Source organism: Neomonachus schauinslandi, chromosome 2, assembly GCF_002201575.2.
Source record: "Neomonachus schauinslandi chromosome 2, ASM220157v2, whole genome shotgun sequence".
NCBI lineage: Eukaryota > Metazoa > Chordata > Mammalia > Carnivora > Phocidae > Neomonachus > Neomonachus schauinslandi.
In genome coordinates, this window is record NC_058404.1 from 198,308,269 (window position 1) to 198,335,709 (window position 27,441).

The 27,441-nt window shown below is 52.4% G+C and overlaps 1 protein-coding gene across 2 annotated transcripts in view; it reads left to right on the forward strand.

The window, feature by feature from the left end:
• The window catches only part of STK32B (serine/threonine kinase 32B), a 384,614-nt gene that overhangs the window by 345,269 nt on the left and 11,904 nt on the right, over positions 1–27,441 (forward strand). For both annotated transcript variants that reach the window (XM_021677602.1, XM_021677603.1), the window contains 5 exons: positions 8,170–8,273; positions 15,712–15,828; positions 18,002–18,127; positions 21,029–21,160; positions 22,849–22,913. In XM_021677602.1, the coding sequence (XP_021533277.1) occupies positions 8,170–8,273; positions 15,712–15,828; positions 18,002–18,127; positions 21,029–21,160; positions 22,849–22,913 (544 nt within the window). The remainder of the gene's footprint in view (positions 1–8,169; positions 8,274–15,711; positions 15,829–18,001; positions 18,128–21,028; positions 21,161–22,848; positions 22,914–27,441) is intronic.

Consider the following 27,441-nt stretch of genomic DNA (forward strand, 5'->3'; position numbering starts at 1 on the left):
TATCTCTGCTTTTCACAGCTTTTCAGCACACTTTAATGCAAAGAATTATGATGGAGCTCATGAATCATTTGGGGAACAGGTACAACATGTACCTCTATGATCTGGGCTTTCATTTATGTGTGCATTTCATTGCTCATGCAATAATGAGTTGATATAATGGTAACTAGCTCACATCTGTTGAGAACTTGCTATGTGTCTGTCCCTGTACTCAATGCATCACATATGTTATCTCACTAGAGGGTAGGGGCTATTATTATTCCACAGAATATGACACTTATACAGGGATTAAGTGCTTGCCCAATGACAAATAGCCAGCAATGGTAGCCACTGAGATTTGAAGTTAGGTCTCTGTGACCAACTTCTTTGCTGCTATGATGCATTGAGCATCTACTTCTAGATCAGCTTCATGCTAATCCTTGAGCCTCTGGGACTGACTAAGTCATATCCCTGCCCTCAAAGGGTTCACAGCCCAGTGATGAAGGTGGAAATGTATGCCATTAATTAAATTATAGCATGATCAGTGCTGCAAGGGAGGTACAGACCAGAACATAGATTGATGTACTTGGCCAGGAGAGGGGGAAAATGGGAATAGAGGAATAGCATGAGACTCCATGAACATTCCACAGGGGGAGTGAAATGTGGTCTGAGTCTTGAAGTAGGAGTAGGAGTCCATGAGTATAAAAAATAGGGTGAAAATTATCAGACAAGTCACAGAGAATTAAAAGTAAAGAATATCCTACTTTTTTCAGTTGGCATAATGAGCTATATAATAAAGGCAGTACCCAAATGTGAGGTTGGAGCCGGTCTTTAGGAATTCTTGTGCTAGGGCCTTTGAACTTTATTCTGTAGCAAATAGAAAAACTTGGAATGATTTTAATTATGTGATTTGAACACATGAATAATAACAATACAACAACAACAAAATTAAATAGCACTTACTGGCACTTAATATGGGCTCAATAAATACATACATAATTTCCTTTTCTCTTCACAAGATTATATAGCAAATATTACTATTCCTTTTTGCAGATGAGGAAAGCTGAGATACAAATAAGAGGTGGAGTAGCTTGCCCAAGGCCATTATACCAATAAGCATGGGAGCTGAGGTTCATTTGCAGGCCTGAAAAATTCCTACATTCACACCTTTCACCCCTCTCTTTCACTGATTCTACTGATTCAGATGGAGGTTAGAATGCCAGGCTGGAGTAAGTGAGAGGCCATGGTGTGTCCAGGCAGAGATGAAATAGTAGGGAGGAAGTTTCTGGAAGAGGAAAATGAAAGTCTTGGGGCCAATCAAATGATCAAAAGCAGAGACTGAAGGAGGGTAGAGTCCAGGAGACTCCTCCATTCTGACTCGTGCAACCGAGCAGACGGTGGGCTGGGACTGAGACCCCAGGAGGAGGGCAGTTGGAGAGGGACGAGTTTGCTTGGACAGGTTCAGTGTGCAGTGCCCATGGGACCGCTAGGTGGAGGTGTCCAGGAGGCAGCTGGATGCACAGATCTGGCCATCCTGCTGGCCAGGATGTACAAGCTGGAGACAGGGTCTTGCCATGAAGAAAGGAGCAGCGGGCAGAACACCTGGGTTCTGTCCTAGCTGGGCTGGAAGTCACTGAACTCCTCCAAATGGATTTACCTCCCTCACCTAGAAAATGTAGGGGAGGGAGGAAATTACCATGAAGGTCCCCTCTAGGCTGAAACGTGGTAATTCTATGTTCCCAGTCAAGGAGGCAATTACGTGTAGGAACAGATCCTGGAAGCCGGTCGTCGACTTGTAGGCTAAACATTGACTAGCATGCCACCCTCCGCTGCAGCAATCAAAGCCTTCAGCAATATCCATAGAGCTTAACCAGGAGGATCATAATTATAACTTAGGAGGTTATTGTATTCTTTTCATATTTTTAGTCTTGCGTGGTTAGCATAGGGTGGGCCAATCCCATCACATGCATATTTACATTTCCGGGGAAGGGGGGAGATGTTAGCGGGAGGTGAGGCTGATCTTCCAAGCCATTGGGCTGGGCTAGAGAAGCAGCCATAGGTTCCATGGCTCTGGAAGGCAGTCCAGTGTGTTAGCCCCGTGCGCTCACAAGGACTCATGGGGTGTGCAACACACACCAGACTCCGTGAAAGATCCTGGGGTTGTAGCAGGAAAGGACACAGGCGCCGTCAAGGAATGTGATTCAAGAGCCAATTTCCATAGGCTTTTAAACCATTTTTATCAGTGTGCATGATCATGGTGATGAACCACTTAGTTATTTTTCTTTTGGGTTATGTTGAAACCCTAATTTCCTCCAATGTAGAATTCCTGGATCTTCATACATACTCTTGGCTTCAGTTCCAGTTGAATTAGCAGATTTAACACAATGACCTTATAGAGATTTTGGGATGTAAAACATAAATTATATATTGTGTGTGTGAAAATAAAAATAATTCATTATATATATTTATATTATATTATATATGTTTATAATGAATTATTTTTATTTCAGCATAAGCATGGTGTATTTTGGTGGAAAATGTCTGGATTTTGAAGGAGACGTGGTAGGATTCTGATCATCATTCTGAATGACCCCCGAGAAAGGGGCAGGGAGGGTTCAGATAAGGCTCTGAGTCTCCTTGCTGCGTCATCCAGGCATGTAACTTGACTACTCCAAGCCTCAGCTTCCAAGATTAGAGATAATAATAACCCTGCCTCACAAGGTCCTTCTGAGGGTAAAATGAGTTAACACATGCAAAACTGTAGGATGTGCTCTGTAAATATTAGCTTTGCTGAGGAGTAAATAATATATGTAAAAAAAACCTTGAACTTCTGGCACATGGTGGATGCTCCATAAAGGAAGAGGTGTATTGGGCACTAGGCTGAAAATCATAAGAATGACGGTCCAGTCTAGGCTTTTCCACTCACGTTCTCCATGGCCCTGAAATTACCCCTTTACCTCCTTAGTTTCTCCATCTGTGGGTTGGGTGCTTTGGGGCTGGGTAGGGGTAATGTATGAAGGAACTTTGTGCCCTAGAAAGCTCTGCATGACTATTTTGTGCATGATGATGGTAGTTAGAGGTGGCATTTCCAGCGGCTGAAGATAGATTTAGGGTTGGCTGTTCCCCCACCAGGTCATTGCCAAGAAGTTTTAATCAAGAAGGACTTGGGGCATTTGGTTCATCTGTAATCCAGTCGGGGTACCCAGACCTTGGATCCTGGACATCCTTTCTGCGCAAGCCATAACTAACTCCTGTTATCTGCTTGGTTTGTCATTTGCTGTCCTGGGGAGGCAGGGTGCTCTCATCATTCACTGTCCTGCAAGGAAAGCCCAGGCCTGGCCATGGCTGTGTTGGCCCATTCCATTCCTTCTGCAGCCAGACTCAACAGCAGCTAGGTCTCATTCTGTGCCGTTATGAAGATTAAATGAGCTTATACCTATGAAACTCTTAAAGCAAGGCTTATTGGTACATGCAGATGCTCCGTAAAGATTCCCTATTTTTATTAGCAGTGTATCAGGAGCTTAGAACAGTGCTTGGTACATAGAAAGGTACATAGTTTGTGGTTTGTATTATAGTCATTCATTTATTTAGTCAGTCAACAAAGCTTTCCCACTTTTCTTCATGGCAGGCATGCATGAAGAACAAGCAAGACACCATGACAGTCCCTGCCCTCGGGGAGCTCAAGGTCTAGTGACAAGCAGACAAATGAGCAAAAATGCAGCAGGGGGTGTGAATGTTGCCATCAAGAGATGCCTAGGGAAGGTGGGGTCAGGAGGAAGCCCAAATCTAATCTGGAGGGAGGAGAATCATAGGAAATAATAATATCAGAGAGGTATTTTGAAGAGCCGATGACGCACTTAATGAACGTTGTAGTATCTGGGACTGTAGTAGCTTCCTGGAGGAGATAACTCTGGAGCTGTACCTTTTGTGAGACAGCCCTGGTGAATTAGGGGAGAGAACAAGAGAGAGACAGACAGACAGATGGGGAGTTCCAGGAACAGTGAGCAGCATGAGCGGCTAGAGCCCGGGGTGGCGTGGGAAAGCCCAGGGGCAGAGTACGGCTTGGAAGATCTATGGGCAGGTACTAAGAGCACTGAATGCCAGACCACGGAAGTTAGATTCACTTAACCACACAGGCTGCCAGCCCTAGTCCCTTCCATCGCTCCACCAAAACTTAAAAAAGACTCCAGGATCAAGTCACATTTGCAAGCCATGTTTGTTATTGAGTTAGGCCACTTTTGAGAGCCAGTAAAGCACATGAGCCCGTTAAAGGCTCTGACAAGTCCAGCAGGAAGGAACGTGGTTGAACCTCATCATTTCCCAGACACGTTTGACCTCAGAATCCCTCCTCCTCCAAAATGTATTCGCCTCACAAGAATCAAGTGGTATTCCCAGGAACACAGATTGTGAGACAGCCCTGAGGACAGGAAGACCTTTAAGCTGACTGCTACCATGGTCTGTGTCCTATATCAGAAAACCAACTCCCCCATCAGCAGCAAGAAGAACAGACTGGAGAAGACAACTCTGGAGGCCTGAGGACTGGTGGGGAGGCCACCGGGAGATCTGAGCAAGGGCTGCACGTCTGCACAGAGGAGGAAAGGGTACAAGAGCCGTGCGGGGTAGAGTCACCTGGTGCCGACACTGGAATTTAACCATTACAATGATGGGATCCCTGAACCTGGGCGTCAGGATCCCGTAGAGCTGGGGAGTGGGTGGTCCAGCCAGCCTCTCCTCCCCATCCAGGCCGGTGGCCAGTTCCAAAACAGGGGGCACGATGACAAGATGGTCTGCGAGGGACCCTTCATTTGTGCCACGCTGACTCTCCGAGGCCACAGGCTGTCTCTACTTCTGAGGCACGCAAGCAGTAAGCCGGACCAGCTCTGTGGCATCAGGGGTGGAAGAGCCGATCGATGTGCGTTTATTAAACGCCTACTGTGTACTTGGCCTGAGCACCTGGCCCTGGAAGGGTAGGAAGGTGTAAGGGTGCATCGGGACCCATCCTGGCAGTCACTTTAGTACAGGAGGAAGGACTTTGAGGTGAGAAAACCGAGAGAGGCGAACCCCAGGTCTGCCACACCAGCTGGATGGCCGGAGCGAGTTCCTAGCCCCTCTTATTAATTTCCTAGGGCTGCTCAACGAAGTTCACAAACGTGGTGGCTTGAAACAGTAGTTCACTGTCTCGAAGTTCTGGAGGCCAAATCAATATTGAAGTGTCTGCAGGGCCATGCTCCCTTTGGAGGCTCTAGAAGAGGACCCCACCTTGCCTCTTGGGCCTCTGGTGGCTCCAGGGTTCCTGGGCTTGTGGCCACTCCAATCTCTGCCTCCTCCCATGGCCCTCTCCTTTCTCCTATAAGGACGTCAGTAACTGGATTGAGGACGGGCCCTGCAATTTATCTTGAGATGATTTTATCTGGAGATTCTTAATTATATCTGCAAAGACCCTATTTCCAAATAGGGTCCCATTCACAGGTGCCAGAGGCTAACACTTGGATCCATCTTTAGAGGGGATACTATTTCAAGCTGCCACACCCTTCATACCTCTACTTTCTTGTCTGAAAACGGAGATCATTACAGCACTTGTCTCATTGGGTGCTTGGGATGCTGGTGAGAGAGGTCACATGCATAAAACCCTCAGCAGAGGAAATGGACAACTGGTTGCTCTTATTCATTCATCCACATGTGAGAAGAGTCTCATACCTGTCCTTGCAAATTTACACCTGCATGATGCTCTCGCTTCTACGCACTATGATTCCAGGCCACCAAAGCGGTCATTTTGGTGGCATATGGATTATGGCAAAAATGTTTTTCATGTTCTGTCATCAGTCCCAAGTGTGTAGGGGAGGAAAGAATGTCACCGTCTCTGGGAGTGCAATCACAGGCCACAGATATTTGTCATTTAGTTGGTCATGACAGCCAGGACAGAATGCTGCTTGTGCCCTGAATTCCAGATGGGCAGGGGCTACTGGGCATGACAAGGATTTATGGGGAGCACCTCGGCACACACAGCCATCCTTGCGCTCATGGGCGCCTTCCTGCCCCCTGCACTGTCTGAGAACACGGGCTGCGCCAGGACCCAGCTGTCCAGGCCCCGGGAATGCAGAGACAGCACGATGTTCTAGAACTCTTAGCACAGAGAAAAGAGGGCAGGTGCACAGACTGAGATGCAGGCAAGGAAGTCCCTCGAGATGGGAGCTCAGTTTCAGGCTCACGGTGGGATCCAGGTGGGAAGCAGAAGAGCACAGCTCAGGGCTAGTGCCTGCTAAGAAACCAAATACTTGCTCACAGGATGCTTAATGAACAGGTGAGATCGCCACCTCTGAAGTCAAGCTGATCTACAAGGGAAAGACTGGGCAGACATCTAGATGCTAAAAATACACAAGTCAGTGTCTGGATGAAATTTAGGATAGTCCCCAGGCTTCTGGGCGATGGGGTGCATGGCGGTGAGGCTAAGCGTGACAGGGAGAGATCGGAATGCCAATTCTACTAATGAGAGCCATGCCTGAGGTTTCTGGAGCACTCACTCCGGCCCAGCCGGGCAGCATATTCTCTTATTTAATCCTCATAACAGCCCAATGAAGAAACTGTTCTTATTACCCACATTTCACCAGACTGAGGCAAAGAGAAGCTTACGTAACTTGTTAAACTCAGGTCCAGCCACACTGACCTGCTTACTGTTCCCCAGCATAGCCCATCGGTTTGTTTGTAAGGCTCAGATAACCGAAGGGGACATTTCCTCCAATTCCCAATGCTGCCTCCCCTAATTTGGACTGAGTATCTTTGTGTACTTAAAGAAATGTTGATATGAACCTTACTTCAAACAAGGATTCTGTCCATGCATGAGGCACACCTCAGCTTGGCACTTCCCGGCTATGTGACATCCTTCATGCCGCTGGCCCTCTCTGAACCTCATCTGTAAAATGGGCCCCAGGCAAACATGACCCTGTGGGCTCTTGTGAAGAGGTTCTCGTTAGAACCAGAGGGGGAACGTGCGCTCTAAGATACGGAGCAAATGGGGAGCATCGCCACAGGGCAGCCGGAGTCTGGCCGCTGGCTGCTAACCCAAGAGCCCAGATGGGAGCGTGCGTGTCCTGCCCTGCCTGCCTCATCCAGCCCTCCCCGTTCCCATGCCTGCTGAATGCCAGTCTGAAAATTGAGCTGAAACATCTTTAATCACAACATGTTGTGGTTCCAAGGGACAGATTTTGTCTGCCCTGACAACTGTAAAATGGAATTACGTCTGCAAGTTAATTTGCTGGAAAGGATCCACATTTCACAAAATTTTCCTGGAAGCCAATACGAGCAATTAGAGCGTGGACGCACTCCTGGCCTAGCGACTTGGGGGTGGAGCAATGAGATTAACGTACCACTCGGCACATTAGAGCATCTGAGGGCCCAGGGTACCCCAGGACAAGCACCCTGCCCTGAAGAACCAGCATCCACCACCCTGGGGCCTCCTGCCTTCACTTTTTGTTTGGCTGAGGTGAAATTCACAGAACAGAATGACCCATTTCAAAGGAACAATTCTGTGGCTTTCAGTACATTCTCAATGTTGTGTGACTACCACCTCTCCCTAGTTCCAGAACATTGTCATCTCCCCCAGCGGACATCCACTAAACAGTTACTACTCCCCATCTTCCCCAACCGGGCAGCCCCCAATCTGCCTCCTGTCTCTGTGGATTTACCTGCCCCAGGAGTTTCATATCCCACCAGTGCCAAACTAAGACTGTTTCCTGCAAGAGGCAACAGTCTCCATGGGTTCTAGGCATCGCCAGTTGTTGGGACGCCTGACCCGGTGTTGGTGCCAGAAGCAGGGGGACATTTACGAGGTGCGGTTTCTTCATCTTAACTCAGATCTTACCCCACCCGTGTTCACGCTGACAGTGATTCATGCTCCACCCATCCACCGCCTTCAGGGGGCTTTCCCCGCCTCCGCCCTAGCAGACCCCCTCCACCACACACTGGAGCACCCCTACGCCCCCCGGGGGCCACACCAGTGTTTCCTGTGATGCCTGGGACTTGTTCTCGAGCCGGCTCGTGGCTTACGGAGGGCAGGAGCCACATGGCATGGTGGACGGAGTCCTGGCTTTGCCCTCCGAGAGGCTGGGTTCCTGTCCCCCTCAGGTCCCCTCTGTGAGGGGCGGTGAGTGTAAACTATGGCGTGCGGTGACCTTCTCTCTGTCCTGTCTTTGGCAGCCCCGGAAGTGTTCCAGGTGTATGTGGACGGAGGCCCCGGCTACTCGTACCCCGTCGACTGGTGGTCCCTGGGTGTCACAGCCTATGAGCTGCTGCAGGGCTGGGTAAGACATGTATCAGCGTGGGCAACATGGGGAGCCCTGGAAGTCGGGGCTCAGGTCAGACCGGACCTGGGTGCTGTTGGCCGGCCACACGGCTGGGAAGGAGCCCACGCGAGGAGTCAGAGGCCCTGGGTCCCGGTTCTGATGGCCCGTGTGCCTGAGGTCCCTGAGCATGAGCGGGGCCCGGAGCGAGCTTCCGGTCCAGCCGCCTCCTTCTGCTCGTGGGGAAATGGATGTTCACAGGGGAAGGTCTTACGTAAAGGTCAGCATCTCGTCAGTGGCAGTTCAAACACCTTGGCATCGTGATTTCAAACACTGTCCTCTCCTGACCCACAGCACGATGCTCCCGTGCCTGATTTTCCAGCTTGATCTGAAGCTCTTTAAATATAAGGACCATGCTTCTTTTCCGTGTTGTTTGGTTGTTCTATATCTTCCCCAAGTACATAGCTCAATGTCCCCTAAAAAGAGGGCATTCAGTATGTACTTCCGTTTTTATTTCATTTCATTTAATAGCTGGAGATAACTAATGGCAACTGATAACTCAATTTTACCTCAGTAGAAAGAATTATGACAAACCAATTTTGAAACATTTTTCTTTGCACAAGTATTATTGGAAAATGATACCACTGAACCTTGGTTTCCTTCTTGGTACAACGGCGATAAAAGCCTTCAGTCTGTTTCATGAGGCTGAGGTTACCATGGGATCACTCCGCCCCCCGACGGAGACCCAGGGTTTGCATTTTAACTCGCCTTCACTTCTCTAGACCCCGGCGCAGAGCCCCTGGCTACGTGATTGTGTCCACGCACACTGAGGTCAGTGGGGGTGTACTCCTGGAGGGCAGGGGTGGCCCGTGCGGGTGATAAACAGTAAGGAATGAATGAATGAATGATGAGAGCAGTTTGCAAACCATCAAAGCCATGTGAGTGCAAATAAGTATTATTATTTTTCATCCTGTAGTTTAACAACTATTTTCTGCTCTTGATCTCAGTTACTTCCTCTGAATTCCTCAAAAGCATAATTACTATACATGATGTTTTTAGAATTAAAAATATACATATATATGTATATATGTATGTATATATATATACACACACACATATATATATAAGAACTTGTTTTCTCAGGCACCGAGTGAAAAAGTTCATCTTCTTCTTGGCTGGTCCCTTTGTCATCTGCTGGTTTCACTGATGCACAGTCAGGAGGGAGTTTGAGGGTCCTGAAAGCTATATGAACCAGAGGACACAGGCATCCTCCAGATGCTGTTTATCTGACGTCCTCAGTCATACAAATGCCCTCGGCAAGCAGTTGCCCCAAGCATGATTGGATGTTCATCAGCTGAAAGTACCTTCTCTATGTTAAATAAAAATCAATTGAGTAAATTTGAAGATCTAATTGGCTTCATTAAACGATCTGTGAGTCGAGCAGCACCCCATCTCGCTCGTTGCAAGGTGCTCCAAGGAGTCCTGTGAAATGGAAGGTTTTTATAGGAGGGTGGGGCAAGATGTTATTAGCAAAAGAAAAAGATTCTTTTAGGCAAAGAGCTTTCTAGGGGGCAAGGCAAGCTGTCTTATCATCAGATTATCCGTCTTACTTCGCGGGGTGGAGAGGACCCAGGGGGCAGACTCCAGGCCAGGATTGAAAAATTCCCAAATCACCAGTTAAGATGACATTTCTGGGAGAGGTTGGACCTGCAATTAGATATGTATTAGGCCCTGATTTGGGAACTCGTTCTAAGGGACAGCATTTTGGGGCCTGTGGATTTTGTGTTGTGTTTTTTTTTTTAAACATCTGCCACTCCTCACAGGTCAGAACAGTTATAGATGATGACTTGGCAAAAAGCCCCAAGGATAGAGTGGTTCTTGCTGGTTCCAAAATAAATCGTTTCATTTTCAATGCGACAGAGTTTTCTACTCAGAGATCCAAATGCCGCGTCCAAGGGAGGAAAGAGAAGCCCCAGTGGGATCGGGGGCTTGGATGTAGTCGTGGAGTGACTGAATGAAAGAATGCCTGTTCTGTGCTTGTGTTAACCTTTCTCACAAATGTCTGGGTCTGGCTTCACCTTGGACAGGTTTATGCAAACAGTTAATTCTCTGTTTTTCATACATACAGGAAACAATCCCATTTGGTAAAAAAACCATACCGAGACGCACACCTGCTTGTCTCTGGGGTGTGTAGATGGCTGTCCCTCCCCCCCAGAATTCCTCCATCATGTCAGTGACAGCATCCCTGATGAGTGGTCATCCACCACTTTGTTCCTTGATTCCCTCAAAACCCAGGGAGTTTCTTACCTCCCAAAGATGAAAGCCATAATGGGAATTTTCTGGTGTGTGTATTCTAGGATGTTGGAGTTGGAAACAGAATGGGTAAGATCAGGACAGTCTGCTGGCTAAGGACCCAGGAATACTCTAGTCCCAGTCCGGAAAACAGCCGTCTCTTCCCAAATGCTCTGTAGGGAGAGCCGAGGAATCGAGTGTCATCAATGGGCTTAAAATCTCAACACAGAGACTCCCATGAGCCTGGGTGGATCTTATAGTCTGAACCAGGGACATAAGTAGGATCTCTGAGCCCAAAGTAGATCTTAGTCCTCACTCTGCACACCTGCTGAGTGAAAGAAAGAGACCCAAGATTGTGCCACCTGGAAAGTTCCCTGTTAGAGTACAGATCCCTTGGTCTCCCTGGACTGCGACCACACCCTCTGATTAGAGGGGAGAGGATTCCCCGCCCACAGACCCAGAGAAGGGCCTTAGAGACCTCAGCACGCCGTTGTCCCCTTTCCCGCCTGCCAGGCTCCAGATGGCATCCCCGACAGGTGATCACCCACCTGTTCACTGGTTCCCCTCAGCATCCAGGGAGCTCCTTTCGTCCAGAAAGAACCTGTTTCCTTTTCTGACAGCTTTAAGGGCTAGAAAGTGTTTCCTCTCACTCAACCGAAAGCTGCCTCCTCATTACAGACAAAGAGGATCTTAGAGGAATTCACAGGGTCAAACCCTAGCTCTACCAGGTACCTCGTCGGTGATCTTAACCAAAGCTGGTAAACAGATTGAGTGCTAACAATCCTCATCTGTTAACTGGGGAAAAAAAATTAATAATAATATTTACCCAACAGGGTTGCTTTGAGAATTAAGTCATTTCGATGGTGCTGATTAGTCAGCACGTGCCTGATGAATGTCAGCGGGATTCCGCTCCTGGCTGTGATTCTTGCCCTGGGGGGGCCTGCCAGCAGGCCGGCGTCCTCTCTGACTTAGCACCTTTCCATGCTGGAGCAGGCACTGGGAGTGGAGGCTGGGTCACGCCTGGTGGATGAGCGCCGCAGGGGGAAGGCCCCGGGGCCCCGTGAGCAGAGATCTGTGCTCCCTTCCTCACTCGGGGCTCCTCGGGGCTCTGATTCTGGCTCAGTCACTGACCTCCTCTGAGCCCCGGCTTCCTCCATCATGAAATGGGGATCATGAGGCCGAACCATGGGCCACGGTGGGGATGGCGTGAGAAAATGCGGCAGAGCACGCACCGCATCCTGCATGCGTGTTAGCTATGCTCCCGGCAATGACTCTGAGGTAGGATGATGCACATCAAGTGCTGATGACTTGCTCACAGGAACGTGGAGAATACCTGAAGGAACAGACATCTAAGCTGGGTCACAGCGGAGCTGCTGGAGGGAACAGTGTGGGTACAGATGGGGAAGAGCCGCTGTGGCGGACACAGCAAACATGGTTGACTGACCAGCATTCAGAGGACAGTCGGGGGACAGTCTGTAGAAGCCTCTGAGGTCAGCTGGAGACACTCGGGGTTACCAGGTAGGCAGTGGTTCTGTTGGTGGACGTGGGGCACGGTGGTTGAGCGAGTGTCCTTTGCAATCACCCATTTCCGGGCTCACATCCTGGCTTTGCCACATGGTCTCTGAATGCTCTGGGGTGAGCCCATTCCTCATCTACCAAGTGGGCGGGCGGGATTTCAGGCCCAAAGCACAGAGCTCCTCGACTTCAGCACTGTGGACACGTGGTGCTGGGGAATGCTTTGTGCTGGGGGCGGTCCTGTGCAGTGCAGGATGCTAGCAGCATCCCTGGCATCTCCCTACCAGATGCCGGCAGAAATCTCCCCCACTGCGTTATGGCAACCAAAAATATTTCCCAACATCATCCACTATCCCCTGGGGAACAGATTGTCTCTGCTTGCGGACCACTGCCATAGAGTAATCAAGAGGACTAAATGAGATCCTGAGTGCCAGGCTCATGACACATTGCTTTGCACAGAGTGGGCTCTCGATGTAAACAAAGGGTGGGGCCCCCAAACCCCCCCATGGTGCCCTGAGGCCTTGTACCCTCTCTGCTTCTTCCCAGCCACCTCCCTGACCTTGCCTTTGACCCCAGTCAACTCATCTCCTTGGGGTCTTGTAGACAGAGAAGGTCTAGGGTGCAGAGAGGTGATGAATAAAGAGGGTGTGTGGAGCTCCCCTAGAGGCTGCAGTGCAGAACGAAGAACTGGGTCTACACCCCCTGGATGGGCTCAACCGCAGAGCAGAATAGGAAGTGTAATGGTAATGGTGTACAAAGCTGATGGAGAGAGGCAGTCCTCAAGTTGAACACAGACTTCTGGTCCCTTGGTAAAGAGACAGAGAGAGCAGTGTGCCAGGAGTCAGAACCTGGGAGGAAATGGACTCTGTGACCTCACTCTCTGGGTTTTCTGTCTCCATTAAGGGAGGGGAAAGAGCGTGTGGGTTGTTCCAAGGTTTTCAGGCTGTGTTTCCTGGATCTCTAGGACCCAGCAGAGGTGGTTCAACAGTTCTGGGGGGGGGTGGGGAATGCTTCTTCTGGCTTTGGAGATTTCATAACCCGAGAAAGTGTTCCTCACTTTCATCTGTTCCGTGTTTGGGATTTGGAGTAAAAGGGTTTTGGGGGGAAAAAAAAAACATTGGATTAGATGGTCCCCAAAGCCCAGCTCAGCTCTAACAGCTCAAATAACAAGTCTATAGCAATTCTTGTCCCCTCTCTTCGATTTCTCCGTAAATTGGCATTTTTTTGTAAACTGAGTTCAGTCCTGGAATAGAGACCCACCTGCACTCCATAATGAGTATATCTGGTGCCCTGCTGCTAAAATCACTTTCCCCAGCAGTACATGTAATTACTTTACCTTAGAAATGCCACTTGCTTTTCTGAGTCAACACATCCTAAGGCCAATGCATGAGAACCAAGCTTCAGTAGAATTCTTTCCCCGAGCAGGTGAAATAGTGATCTCAGGATTTGCCGATATTCTCGTAGAAGGAGCTGGGCTTCTCTGCAACCACCCACATGGACGAAGGCTGAGCCTAGAGCTACAAGCTGCAGAGCATATCCCATGCCTGGTGTTCCCAGCTTATCTGTGAATGTATTTAACCACTGTGTTGGCCTCGTGGCTTATCAGGGTTACCATAATGATGACCCTTGTTACTCTTATTGGTCTGGTTCCCTCCAGAAGCAGAGAGGACAGAGCTAGAGAGTGGTGGGTTTGGAGAGGGGATGGAAAAGCAGATTGATGGATGCCTTGAGGCAACCAAGAAGGAGGACAGAATGCAGTGTGAATGATGAGAAAAACCTTCCTATTTGTTGTTGGCTGGTTCTCCAGCCAGGCGCTCGGCCAGGCGGGCTCTGATGTCGGAGAAACAGCAGGGAAGGAGAACCTGCATCTCTGTGGGATGGGGGCAGGGTCGCTGTTTGTCTTCCAGCCTCAGTGTCCCGACTTCTAAAATGAGGAGGTGAGACCGCTCCATCTCCCAAGCTCCTCCCACCTCCAGGTACCGCTGGGACAGGATGGGAGGAACGGTTTCTCCAGAAGCAAGAAGTTGGGGAGAAGCGATCCGCAACAGTCCAGAAACCGCCGTCTCCGCTCTCCATGTTCACTCCTGTTATTTCTAATCATGGTAGCTCCTACTGGTCAAGTGAGGCGGGTCCTGTGAAGGCAGGGGAAGGCAACAGCCTCATGAAGAAATTCTAAAGTGTTCTTTACTGGAGCCCTACTCCACTTCCCATGACATTGGAAGAAAATGTTTGAAGACATATGTAAAAAATGTTAGCATGTCTAGTTAGCTGGCCTTTCTAGGGAGCCCACAGGTTTTGGCTTTGCTCTGCAGATTATAGGACAAAAGGGGGAGTTCCCAATTCGATTGACAGAAGAAAGAGGAGGAGAGGTCAGGAAAAGGTCCCCTTCTGGGTAGGCGCATCGGAAGGCACAGCCGTCTTCCCCAGGGGAGCCCCATTTGATGAAGATAAAGATGCTCCTCCGTCGCAGGGGTTCATCACCCATCCAGGGCTCAGGATGCCCTCACCTCCTTGGGCTGGCACTTCCTATGAGCAGCAACCCTGTGGGAATCCCAATTCCACGGGGCTGGGGCCAGTGCTTTAAGAGCCACGTGAGCGCAGTACAGGCTCCACCCCCTTGCAGCTGTCCAATCAGTGTTTGCGGATGGATGGACTCATCAAGCTTGTCATCGTGCTCTGCGGGATGGCAGAGGCTGCCGGAGAGCCTGAGAACACAGAAATGAGTACCAGACAAGCCCACCTCCGAGGATGCCCCAGCAGGAATTTCGTAGTAGACAATCAGGTTCACGCGGACAACTATGAATTCACTGCTCTCGGTTTCTCTAGTTGGTGGGCCACACGTGCTCCAGAAGTGACTGCCTGTTCCAGCCCTGAGCCACTTGACCGTGATGCAAACCTCAAAGCATCTTGGCCCATGGAGCTGGGTGGAGGGTGAAGAGGGGGAGAGAACCTGGGTGGGGGAGCAGGTGCAGAGTTCAGACAGTGTGCAAGCTCTGTACCCAGGGTCCCATCCCAAGTTTTGAGAGGTTCTTGGAAGCAAGAAACTGCCCAAGCAATGTTGGAAAAATGCGCCAGGAGGTTTAATGCTCTGCCAAGCTGGCCAGTTGGAGAACAGAGTTATGCATCCTCACTGGGGGAGAGGGGGGAGGGTGGTAGGTAGAAGCCCGGCATCCCCCCATCCATCCACCCTACTGGACCCAGACCTTGGTGATTCTGGCCCTGTGCACTCCTGGCCAGCTCAGCCAGTGCTGGGAAATACGGTGTGAGGCCCACCAGCAGGTAGGGGCCTTGACTGGAGGTGACGCTGGGTGTCCAGTGGATGGTGAGAGCCACCCCATCCCCAGGCCTGGAGCAGGGACTCAGGAGTTAGGCTGTTGGGTGTGGATCCTGCCTCTGCCACTTACCGGGTATGTGACCTTGACAAGTTCATTTAAGCTCCAGCACCCACCTGCTGAGTTCTGGCTCCACCTTGCAGGCCTGGTCCCTGTTGGCACATGGGTAGGGCCACGGGCTCTGCAGTGGAAGAGGAACGCCCACTGTTACATGAAGGGAAAGAATAAGCCACCCCCTGGTGTCTACACCGTTTTAACTGCATGCGCGGTGTCTTCCGATTGGCTTCTCTCTGACTCCCTGTCTGGTCCTTTGCTTGCAGAGACCGTATGAAATCCACTCGGCCACACCCATTGATGAGATCCTCAACATGTTCAAGGTGGAGCGCGTCCACTACTCCTCCACGTGGTGCAAAGGCATGGTGGCACTGCTGAAGAAGGTAAGGGGACAGCCACCAGCCGGCCGGGCCTGGGGGCTGAAGTCAGTGCAAAGAGGCCTCCCAGCACATTCAGGCATGAGAGAAGGAACGGAATGCCAGCGGTGGGCTGGATAAAGTAGGCAGAGCGCTCACACCACATCGTAAGCCCACTCACAGTCTCGCGTCCAGGATCACAGAGCCACTGGGTGCTAGAGTCCGCTTGGAGACACATCTGCGGCAACAGGGCCCCGGGCTCTTTTCACTCCACTACAGGCTCCTAATAAATAGAAATACTTAACGCATACGGCTCTTTAAAAGTGTTGCCACAGATGGTCTTTTAAGTCGCTGAGCTTTAAGAAATGGGGCATCTCCTGACTTTTTCCAGGAGCTAGAGTTGACTAGAACAAAGCACTGGGTCCCCAAGGGTGTCCCCTGGGCCAGCAGCGGCAGGAGAAGCAGCAACAGCGGGGAGCGTGTTGGAAATGCAGATTCCCAGGCTCCACCCAGACCTTCTGACTCAGAAACTCTGGGGGCGGGGGGGGCGCTGTGGTTTGTATTTCCATCAGCTTCCCGGGTGGTTCTGAAGCCCGCTCGAGTTTGGCGCAGTAGGGCTGTGGTGCCCTCCTTTGGAGGCTGGCATTTAGCTTTCCTGCCTCGGGATCCCCCGAGATGCTCAGGGTGGATGGAGTCTGGCACGTGGTTGGGACCCAGTCATTTGTAGAAGGACGACGGTAACGGCGGCCAGCAGTGCTTGAGGGAATGTCGTGTTCGGGGCCGGACGCTGGCTCTTCGCAGTCCTCACAGCCCTGGGAGCCCATATTAGAGGTGAGAACACAGAGGCTCAGGAGGGCACAGTCCCGTCCGCGCCACAGGGCTGTCTGAGGGCGGAGGCAAGGTTTGAGTCCAGGCTCTCCCCGCTCCAGACACCGCTGTTCTTCCCTACACCGCTGGCCATGACTAAGCTGCTTTAGAGGAGATTCAGTACTTGCTTCTTGGAAGTCAGGGGTCCTTAGAACCCACTGCTGACTAGAATCACCTGGATGCCCTACGCCCATGCCAGTGCCTGCCCCCCTCCCTGCCCCCTGCACCCAGGGGCACTGCTTGTCCTGAACAGGGAACTCCCATGGAGCACAGGAGTGGAGTGTCTGTTTAAAGCTGCACCTGATGTTTTGGGGCAGCCCCTGGGAGAAGGCTGCCATGACTAGCAGATAGGACTTTGCCAGGTGTCCTCACGTGGTGTGACCGCAGCCTGCTCGCTGGGCACAGCTGGGAGATTTCTGCAGTGTCGGGGGACAGGTGGGGGCGCTCAGCAAACCGGCAGGGGCACTCTGACTTCTAGCTCCCACCTGTTGGCAGCCAGGTGCCACACCCCCCTTAGCATTGGCCACGCCCTTACCAATCACCTTGAGTCCCATCCTAATCATGCGCTGGAAATGGAAGAGTTGCCTTCCTTCTCTAGAGGAGGAAACAGGTGCACAGCCGTCAGCAGCCTGTCCGTGCCTCGCAGCTGGGGTGGGGGTGGGAGTGGGGGGTTGGCAGGCCCGGGGCAAGGGCCCCTGTCTGGCACTGTTAGCCCAAGTGTTCTTTGTGCTGGGTAAGCCAGTACGTATTTGAAAAGCTGAAAGCCCCATTTGGGTGCAAGGTAGTACTGCGTGGCTGTTTTTTTATATATACTGCATTATCCCGTATTAGCAAAAATTCTATCTGAGGCGAAGCTAAAATTTATACCCTTGGCTACAAATGAGGCCACTCCATCAGGCCACAGAGGTCACCACAGAGCTGCCCAGGGATAAATTCTATTACACTTTCTCGCACATCCGTTACCAAGCTGACAGTCTCAAGATGAGGTGGCTAATTCTTTTTATATTTAATTGGAAGCCTCTGCAGACATCAGCGTGAGTGGGATGTCATGGGCGCTAGTCGCCAGGGACAGCACAGTGGCTGAAAATCCAGGTCCTGCCGAAGAGTCTCTTTCTGGGTGACCATTTGGAAGCAGCCTGCCTTCTGGGTTCCTCTCTGGCGACAGAGGGCTGAGTGTAGGTGATGCTTCCGACAATGGCAACACAGAGCACAGAATTAACGGAGCATAAAAAGCAGAGGCACCTTCATTTTTGCTAGATTTCCACCTTCGGGGTCCCCGTTAACCTCAGCGGGGCACATAGCTCAGGCAAGCACATTTGCCCTCTGCCCGCAGCTCCTGACCAAGGACCCTGAGAGCCGCCTGTCCAGCCTCGGTGACGTTCAGAGCGCACCCTACTTGGCCGACATGAACTGGGATGCTGTGTTCGAGAAGGCGCTGACGCCCGGCTTTGTGCCTAATGTGAGTGGGGGTATGGTCCACTGGCATGCCATCCCTCTGCGGGGTCCCCTGCCCTGCTCTGGAGGAACACCCCGAAGCTGGCTGGGGAGGCCTCTGCTGGCCATGGCCACAGGAGCTCCAAAGGGTTCACATTACGCAGAGATCGACTGTGGATTTGGACCTCTTTTCCAAGATTCCACCTGGGAAGCTTCTCTCCTTGTAGAAGGTCTTTGTGGGCACAGAGCTTCCTTTCTTTTATTGAATCACACCCACTGTGTGCGCAGGTCCAGGCACTGGGGGGGAGAATCACACCAACCTATGTGCATCCACCCACCCACCGATCCAGCTGGCCTGTATTCACTGAATACCTGCATATGCAGGCACTGCGTGTGACCCGAGGGGAACCCCTATAAAGAAAACAGTCTTGGTGCCCATTGTCAGGGAGCTTGCAGATGAGAGCAGGCCTCCTCAACTGTGCTACAGTTAGTTGGCCTTACGACCAGACGATTCTTGGGTGGGGGCCTGTCCCGTCCATCGGAGACTAGCGGCATCCCTGAACTCTACCCGCACTCATCCCTGAACTCTGCGAGTGCTCATAGTCCTCCCCAGCTGTGACAACCAGAACCATCTCCAGACATTGCCAAGCACCCCTGGCGACAGCTGCCCCCTGTTGACAGCCAGTGCGCTAGGAATTTTGTCCCAGTAATAAGCCAATCAACATACAAAGGCACCTATAGTGACCCAGGGCTGGGTCCTGGAGGGAGACTGCAGGCTGTCCCACCTGGGGGCACAGGCCGTAGAGACTTGGGTGCACTCCCACCTCTGTGACCTCGGGTGTACACCGGAAGGGGTTCTTCACCTCGGGTCACTGGGGAGATGAGAGAGATCACACACACACACACACACACACACACACACACCGAACTTGGGAAGAGTAAATGCCAAGAGGCCTCCCAAGACTCGGAGCAGAACCTGGTACTCAGTGAGCCCTCAGTAAATACCACCCTGGTAATGGCTGTTTTAATTAATAAACCTGCTGGAGCTCTGGACTCACTTCCCTGGGTTGGCTTCCCTCAGAATGCGCACTCCGGATATGCCAGAGAAATAGGCTAGCCTCCTTGGTGGTCCTCTTCTGCCCGGCGTACGCCAGGTTGCCAAAACCCAGGGATCTCGATGCAGTCCTTTGTATGGAGCACAAATTGCCTAAAGCTGTCTCCCTGTTGCCAGGGCTGAGCCTTCCCCAAGGCTGTGTGCCAGATGCCTGGATGACCCTTGGGGCCAACGTGGGTTGTGTCCATCAGCCTTTTGTAGACCGCACCTCCTGCTCTTCCCCAAGCCCACCCAAACACACTCGTGCACACTCACAAGCACACGCACACTCGCACACACTCATGCATACTCACAAGCACATGCACACTCGCGCACACTCATGCACACTCACAAGCACATGCACACTCGTGCACACTCGTGCACACTCACAAGCACACACACTCACACTCGCGCACACTTCCACACAAACACGTGCAGAGGACCCCTGCTTCAGCCACACCCGGACGCCTGCCGTGTGCCCTCTGGCCACACTGTGTCTCGGCCATGTACCTGTGCACACGCTACTTCCCCCTCTGGGGATGCCCTTCCTCTCCTTGTCCCCCGGCATCTCCTGTCCCTCCTTCAAGACCGCTTCAAACCCAGCGACTGGCCCATTTGAGGGTCTCGGTAACTGCATTCTGGAAGGGAGGCAGACTTAAGCATTGCCTCCAATGGGACATGCCCCAGGCCAGCCCCCCACCTCCTTACCTAGAGTGAATCGCAGCCTCTCTGATCCTCCACTGGACGGGTGCGTAGATGTACATGAGCAGTTAATATCGTTCTGTTACAGTGCGTCTGCCATCCCCTGAGAGCTTCGGAGGCCAGAGCCCATGTAGCCTGGGCTGGCCTCTGCCTGAGAGAGACCCCAGAGCAATGGGTGGTGCTAGAAGGCACTAGAAGTTCTTGATGTGTGATTGTCACACAGATATAAATGGATGAATGATAATGGTCCAACGGGATTGAGTGTTCTGCGTGCCAGGCATTGTTCTAAAATTCCACGTGCATTATCTCATATAAGTTCCACGACAGGGAAGTGCTTCTCGTAGGTAGTATTCTCAGGTTAAGTAACTTGCCCACGATTACTCAGTGAGAAATTGACCACAGGGAGTCTATGTCCAGAGCCTGCATTGAAAGGAATGAATGAGTGAGTGAATGAATGAATGAATAAATGGCAAATAAATCAGGCCAGGAAAGACTTGGACCAGCTTTTTGGAAGAGGTCCCTGTGCACCTCCAGACTGTGGATGGCATAACCACCAGGCTGTATTGCCTGAGGGGACTGGCGTCTCTAGCTGGGTCCCAGGATGGACAACGGCCACCTGGCACCTTGGGTGCACAGTCCAGAAGTCAGGGAGACAAAATTCCTCCTAACCAAAGTGGGTGGAGCCTAGCCTGTCCCCAGCTGAGGGGTAAGAGGGAGCTGGCATGGGGAACTGGGAGGATTATGGCCATAAATGGCATTTTAAAACTAAATTATTAAAAAGGATAGTTACAGAAAAAATAGTCATAACATGAGAATGTGTGTGTGATAAAATAAGTGGTTAAGTCAGATTGGGAAGCTGAACTCAGCCTGGCAAAAGGCACCTTCGCAGGAAGGAGACTGAAGAGTCATGTAGATGTTAATGGGGTCGGGGGGATACGAGGATAAATGAATGAGGGCTGCAGGGAGAACGTGCTTCTCCTCACCAGAAAAAAAAGACGTAACTGTGTACCCCACTGTAGTAGTTAATCATTACGTTGAATGAATGATGGATGGAATGAATGAATGAATGAATGAATGTCCAAGGATGGGGGGATCCAAGACACTCGAGTCTGCTTTTCCGCTTGCTTTCAGAAGGGGAGATTGAACTGTGATCCCACATTTGAACTTGAAGAAATGATCCTCGAATCCAAGCCTCTTCACAAAAAGAAGAAGAGGTTGGCGAAGAACAGGTCCAAAGACGGCACGAAGGACAGCTGTCCTCTGGTGAGCGGGGTCTCAGGAGCGGACCCTGGGAGGGGAGGAATCCTAGACTCCAGGGAACAGAAAGGAGCAAGCCTGTTCTTAGGCATGTCACTCGGCCTCTCCACACACCTTCATTTGCAGTCAGTAAAATGGCTCCATCGATGGAGTGGTTTTTATAGCGAAACCGAGGGAACCGCCGCGGTGCACATGTCCGTAGGAGCCGCTCACGTGGCCGCGAGTCCTAGTGCAGGGGCCTCGTGCATCTCTGGGCAGGAGTGGAAGAATGCATGCCATGCGGGGGGACACCGCGCCGTGCCGGGCAGTCCTGGGCACCCTCTGGAAAGGCTGTGCTGTGGGGGTACCCTCGGGGCGGGGGGCTGCCTTTCATGGGCCCCGGGCACAACGTGGTGACTTAAAGCCACCAAAACATGTTCTCTCACCGTCCTGGAAGCCGCAGTTCAAAATCAAGGTATGGACAGAGCTATGCTCTCTCCAAAGGCTGCGGGGCGAGGGGGGGGGCGGTCCTTCAGTGCCCCTCCCACTTTCAGTGGCACCAGTGGGCTTCAGCTGCTTCCACCGGTACCTGCCTCCTTCGCCACGTGGTGTTTCCTGTCCGTGTCTCTGGGCCTTTACAGGGCCTTCTTCTAAGGACACCAGATATTGGTTGAGGGCCCATCCTACTCTAGTAGGACCTCAAAGACCCTGTTTCCAAATAAGGTCACATTCACCATTACCAGGGCTTAGGACTTCAACACGTCTTTTTTTTTTGGTAAGATTTTATTTATTTATTTTAGGGAGATCGAGAGAGAGCTAGTGAGGTGGAGCAGCAGGGGAGGGAGGAGGAGAAAGCATCTGAAGCAGACTCCTTGCTCACCGTGGAGCCCGACTCAGGGCTCGATCCCACAACCTGTGAGATCATGACCTGAGCCCAAACCAAGAGCCAAGCACTTAACGGACTGAGCCAACGAGGTGCCCCTTGACACATCTTTTTAAGGGGCATGATTCAACCCACAGCTGCCTATTCCCCCATAAAAAAGATTTAAAATTATCTTTGACAACCATATGGGTATGAAGATGAAGATAGCTTTCAATGCTAAAAGTTCTTTCTTTCCCCTCCTTATTTTAAAAGAAATCAAAACATCTTTGTAGCCCCTAAAAGTACTGTGGGCCCTAGGCCCTAGGCCTGCTGAGCCTAATGCAGAAGCTGGCCTGGAGACACCTGAGTGCGTGTTAACAAGCACGCACGAGGGTGGGTGGGGTTCTGCACAGGCGTGCAGTATCCGTCCGGCATTCGTGCAGCCTCTAAGACCTGGGTTACAGAGCACTTGTTCTTGGCATCTGTTCTTGAAGAGGGTGAGCACCTTTGCAGGGTGGTCTTGAAATTCTACCCCCCTCCCATCCCACTTCGTAATAGGCCTAATGAACAGTCCAGCAATCGGGAAACCCAGCTTCATGATTTTCAACCCATATTCCATTCCAACATGACTTTTAAGTTGGATTTAATGGCTTAAAATTGAGGCAAACATCTTCATCTGCCAGGCTCCCCTCATAGCCGCCCATACCGTCAGGGCTGCTCAGCCACATAGCTCTTCCCCGGCCCCAGGCATCGGCAGTCCCATTTAGACCCAGCTCTGTTCGTGGTCACTCCTCTGTCATGGCTCCCTGGAGGGTGCTCCGTCATTTACGCTCCCCTCTCTGCTCTTTGGCAGAATGGACACCTCCAGCAGTGCTTGGAGACTGTGCGGAAGGAATTCATCATATTCAACAGAGAGAAGTAAGTCCTCCACCAGCATCTGCTGGACAGAGCCCTCCCAGATGGCAGCACGTCTCCCCGGGAGAATGGAGGTCCCTGGCCCCCCGCGAAGCCAGCCATGGTGCGGGAAGGGAAGCAGCAGGTGGCCCCGTGTTCTAATCCTGCCTCTGCCATGCGAGCCAGACACCACCTTCATTCCCTGGACCTCGGGGTCTTCATGCAAAGTGGGGTAGCCATGGCAGGACCGGGCCGGCCCACAGGGATGCCGGCGCAGCGGGGCAGACTCGGGGATGGCTCAGGGCCAGAGCTCTGGATGGAAAGCGCCCAGGGTCTGCCCCTGCCAGACTGACCGTACAGGACGGGACGGCTCACTTCACTAAGCCTCATTTTCAGCATAGACAGGATGGAAATCCCTCCCTTGCAGTATGGTTGTTGCCAGATTAAATGAGGCTGTGGATACCATGCCTGACAAGGTCAGAGTCCTCATGGAAAGGTTACTGTTATTGTTATGATTTAATGGGGTGAGGTGGTGAGGGCTGGCTGGGCAGGCACGCCAGCATCACTGGGCTGGCAGGACCCGGGACAGCACCGGGTTAGGAGGGGCTCGGGTTGGGTCTGAGCGGGCCCCAGCACTGCCCATACAGGGTCGGTCAGCAAAGGAAGCAGAAGACTCAGGCTTGGTCCCAGCAGGGTTACTGTCAGCGGCTCATCCAACTGGGGCTGATTGGCCAGAGCAGGATTCGGGCAGCGGTGGGACTGTGGGGTGGGCGCCGAAGCCCTGCAGGCAGGGCGAGCAGCAGACCAGTTGCATCTGATGGACACTGAACTGGGCCTTGGGCTCGCAGGGCCTCTCACATACGCTTCCAGCCCTCCAGGAGCGCCGGATGGGTAAGTCCCAGCGGGAGCCATGCCGGCACCCGGACTGCGCTGTTCTCGCTCACAGCAGGTGACAGCAACAGAGAGCATGTTACCAGGGGAAACACGGCAGCCCCGGCTGGGGCTCTCACAGCAGGTGCCGGGCTCAGCCTGGGGGTCAGGGAAGCTCCCCGAGGCACCATGCCCGGCTGAGCCCAGAGGGGCGAGGAGGGGAAGGGCGTGGAGGGCCAGGAGTGAGGACGGTACACAGAGAAGCAAAACGTAGACACCACAGCCAGTGAAGAAGTTTGACTTTGAGGGGCATGCACGGGGGCGGGCAGTGGTGGAAGGTGGGGGACCCTGTTCAGGGTTGCTTGGGTTCCAGCCAGTGGGCTGCCGGGCAGGGCCCCATTCCCCGTAAGGTGCTGGGATAGGCCGGTCACTTGTCCTGGGCGGCGACAGCTCTCTGACCGGGGGGTGCCCGGGTCAGCCCAGATACACACACCAGGCTGAAGCAGCAGCCTCACCGTGCGGGACCGCGTCTGTCTGGTGTCCCTGTTCTGGCCCGCAGAACGAGAAGGGCCTCTGTGACCGCGGCCCATCAGGCCTGGGGAAGGTGGCCACCAACACGGGGGTGGTTTCAGAGCTCACCATCATTTCCCTGCTGTCCTGCCGGCTCTGAGGCTCACGGTCCCTCCCCAGTCTAGAAACCCGGCTCCAGGAATTTCTGCTCAAGCCATCTCGGGGACTGTGCACCATGGGCTCCAGGCAGCCGTGCTCTGGACCCGTCCTCCCTTCAGGCGTGGACGGAGGGGTCCTCAGAGAGCACCTGCTGGCTGACGCGAGCCTGCGGGAGGCCTGAGCAGGGACGGGCCCAAGCGGGCAGCGGTGGTGGTGTGTCGCCCTGTGCTGTGTGCCGGAAGATGCTTCCTTTGGAATCCAAAGAATCCAAATGATTTCCTCCTACGTGAAAATGAAAACGAGATATGCCTCCTTGTGTCGTTGAGGGGTCGCATCTGGCTGCGTTTAGCAGGAACGCCACTGTCTCGTGCCTTCAACCAGTGGGATGTTCTTTCCCACATGGAGAAGTGAGTGGATCAGGGAAATGTAGTAGGATCGCCCAGCCGTGCGGAGGACCCCTTAGAGATGTGTCGTCTTGGATCTGAAGTGAGGTGGGACAGTGAACAGAGGTTGGCGAAAGAAAGAAAGAGAGCAGAGCCGTTTCCCAGACAGGAGGCGTCGGGGTCCAGGATCAGCGTGTGCGGAAGCTGCAGGAGACTGGGAAGAGATGGCTGACTGTAGGGGGCGCTGTGGGCATGGGGTCCGAGCTGTGGTTCCTGCTCTTGTGTCCCTCCCTCTCTGCTCACCTGAGCTGCCCACCCCCCATACACACCCAGGGGCCCCGAAGGCTGGTAGGCTCGCTCCCACCTGCCATATGGAAGGATCCCGGTGCAGGGCCTCGCTGCAGTCCCACCGGGATGCTGTCTGAGCACCATGTTGACCCCTCCACGTCCAACCCCATTCCTGCTCCACAGGGAACGTGGGAAAGGAGCCACATCACAACCACCACAGCCCTCCCTGCTGCAGTTTCTCATCTGTACATGCCTGTGAGGAGTCCATTCGTGAGGCACAGCTTTCCCAAAGCCAAGAGTTTTCCTTTTAAACCCAGAAAAAACGGGGGACCTCTTTGTCCCCCACCCCATTCTGCAACCCTGTGATTGCAGCACCTGCCATGTCGGCACTTGAGCAGTTGGAACATTAAACCTTCCTATCTGACATCCGCCAGTGGCCGGGGGCTTGACTGGGGAGGGGATGCTGAGATGCTGAGCCGGGCTCCCCTTCACACTGGCTGGGGCCCCACTGCCCCGGGCAGCCTCCAGTGGCTGTCAGCTTTCCTTCTCCGCGCACCAGGCCATCAGCTCACGGCAGACTGGGCCGGCTCCTGCTGCACAGAGGGCCACCAAGGTGAATCAGAAGGAAGGGCCCTGGTCACAGGAGTATACATCACAAACCCCGGGGGAATGTGGGGGGAGGGGGTATTAGCATTTGCAGTTGCTGCACCTGTTATGGTTTGAATTGTGCCCCCCAGAAAGATATGTTGAAGTTCTCGCCTCCAGTCCCTTAGAACGTGACCTCAGTTGGACATAGGGTTGTTGCAGACATAATTAGTTAAGATGAGGTCCTACGGGAGGACGGGGCCGTCATCCCTACTCCAATATGACTCCCAAGCTGCAAGGGTATGGAGACAGGAACGCCAGGGATGGCCAGCTGCCACCAGAAGCTGGGAGAGAGGCCTGGACCAGATTCTCCCTCAGCCTCCAGAAGGAACCAACCCGGCTGCCCACCTTGAGTTCAGACTTCTGGCCTCCAGAACCAAGAGACAATACGTTTCTGTTGTTGTAAGCCCCCCAGATGGTAGTGATGTGTTACAGCCGCCTTACTGAATGGACACCGCACCCTCTGAGTCAGAGGCTGGCTGGTCAGTGAACAGGCCTGGTGATGTGCATTTTAACATGCTCTTGGTGTCATTTGGACGCCTCATAGTTTGAGAACTTCTGCTGAGAGAGGCCGAGTGTGCTCAAACAGGGCCTCCTCTAGCAGGTTCTGAGCTGGTCACAAGAATCCCTATCTAAAACTGCAACCCTTCCAGCCCTCTGTCTCCCTCGCTCTGGGGTAGTGACCTGCAGCTCTGAGCCCTCGTGGGCTTAACTAGGCGTGCTCCCGAGGGCCTCACCCCTGCACGGCTACCTGGCCCCTGCACAGAGCCTGTGTGCTTCCTCAGCGAGAACGAGCCCTGGGGCAGAGAAAAGGTTCCCCTCCCCCGCATTCAATGAGGAAGCCATCCTCAGTATGCAGTGCCCAGGGGATGCGGGCAGACATCAGCCACGCTAGCTCCTCTAGGAGATTCTCATTCAGTCCTCTAACAGGAAGCCGTAATCTTGGACTGGACCCTGAGACGTGGAAGCAGATCGAGCAGGACCACTGCCCTCAGGATGCTCGCAGGTGGCAGGGGAGATGCTGGGATGCAGACGTAGAGGGGCCACTTTGGGATCGCGGAGGACATGCCCTGGGTCCGACCTCTCTGGACCTCAGGTTCTAAACAGAGAGCAAAATTTAAATGAGCACTGCCTGATTTTCTAGAAACACAGCTTATTACTGGTTTCTGGTCTCAACTGACAGAAGGCCACCAGGCCAGGTGGAACGTCTGCTTCCAGGGACTGGTCCAGGGACTTAAAGGCCTTGGCATCTGAGGCTTCCATTAGCTTGAGGAACATACTGTGGGTCGTGTCCTCCTATTTTGGGCCAAAGAGATGAGTGCAGTTTTTCCAAAAGGTCTTTTCAATAGCATATGACAGAGTTTTCCAGAATCGGGAGCCCTTGGTGAGAGAGGAGTTTCAGGAGCTGGATTTTCTATCTGTGTTATCTCGTAAAGAAACCGACAGACTTAAAACCACATTAAAGTGACGTTTGGAGGCCCTGAAAATGTTATATTTAAAAAAATCAAATTCTGCCATTTGTTATACTAAATAATACTATTAATAATAATAAGCGACATCGGTATATGGTTTTATGGTTTGAGATCCCGTTTCTTTAATCCGGATTTCTTAGCCTCGGTCCTATTGACATTGGATGACGGTTGACATCAATGTTTGGATGCGGGGACTGTCCCGTGCATTGTATGAGGTTCACCAGC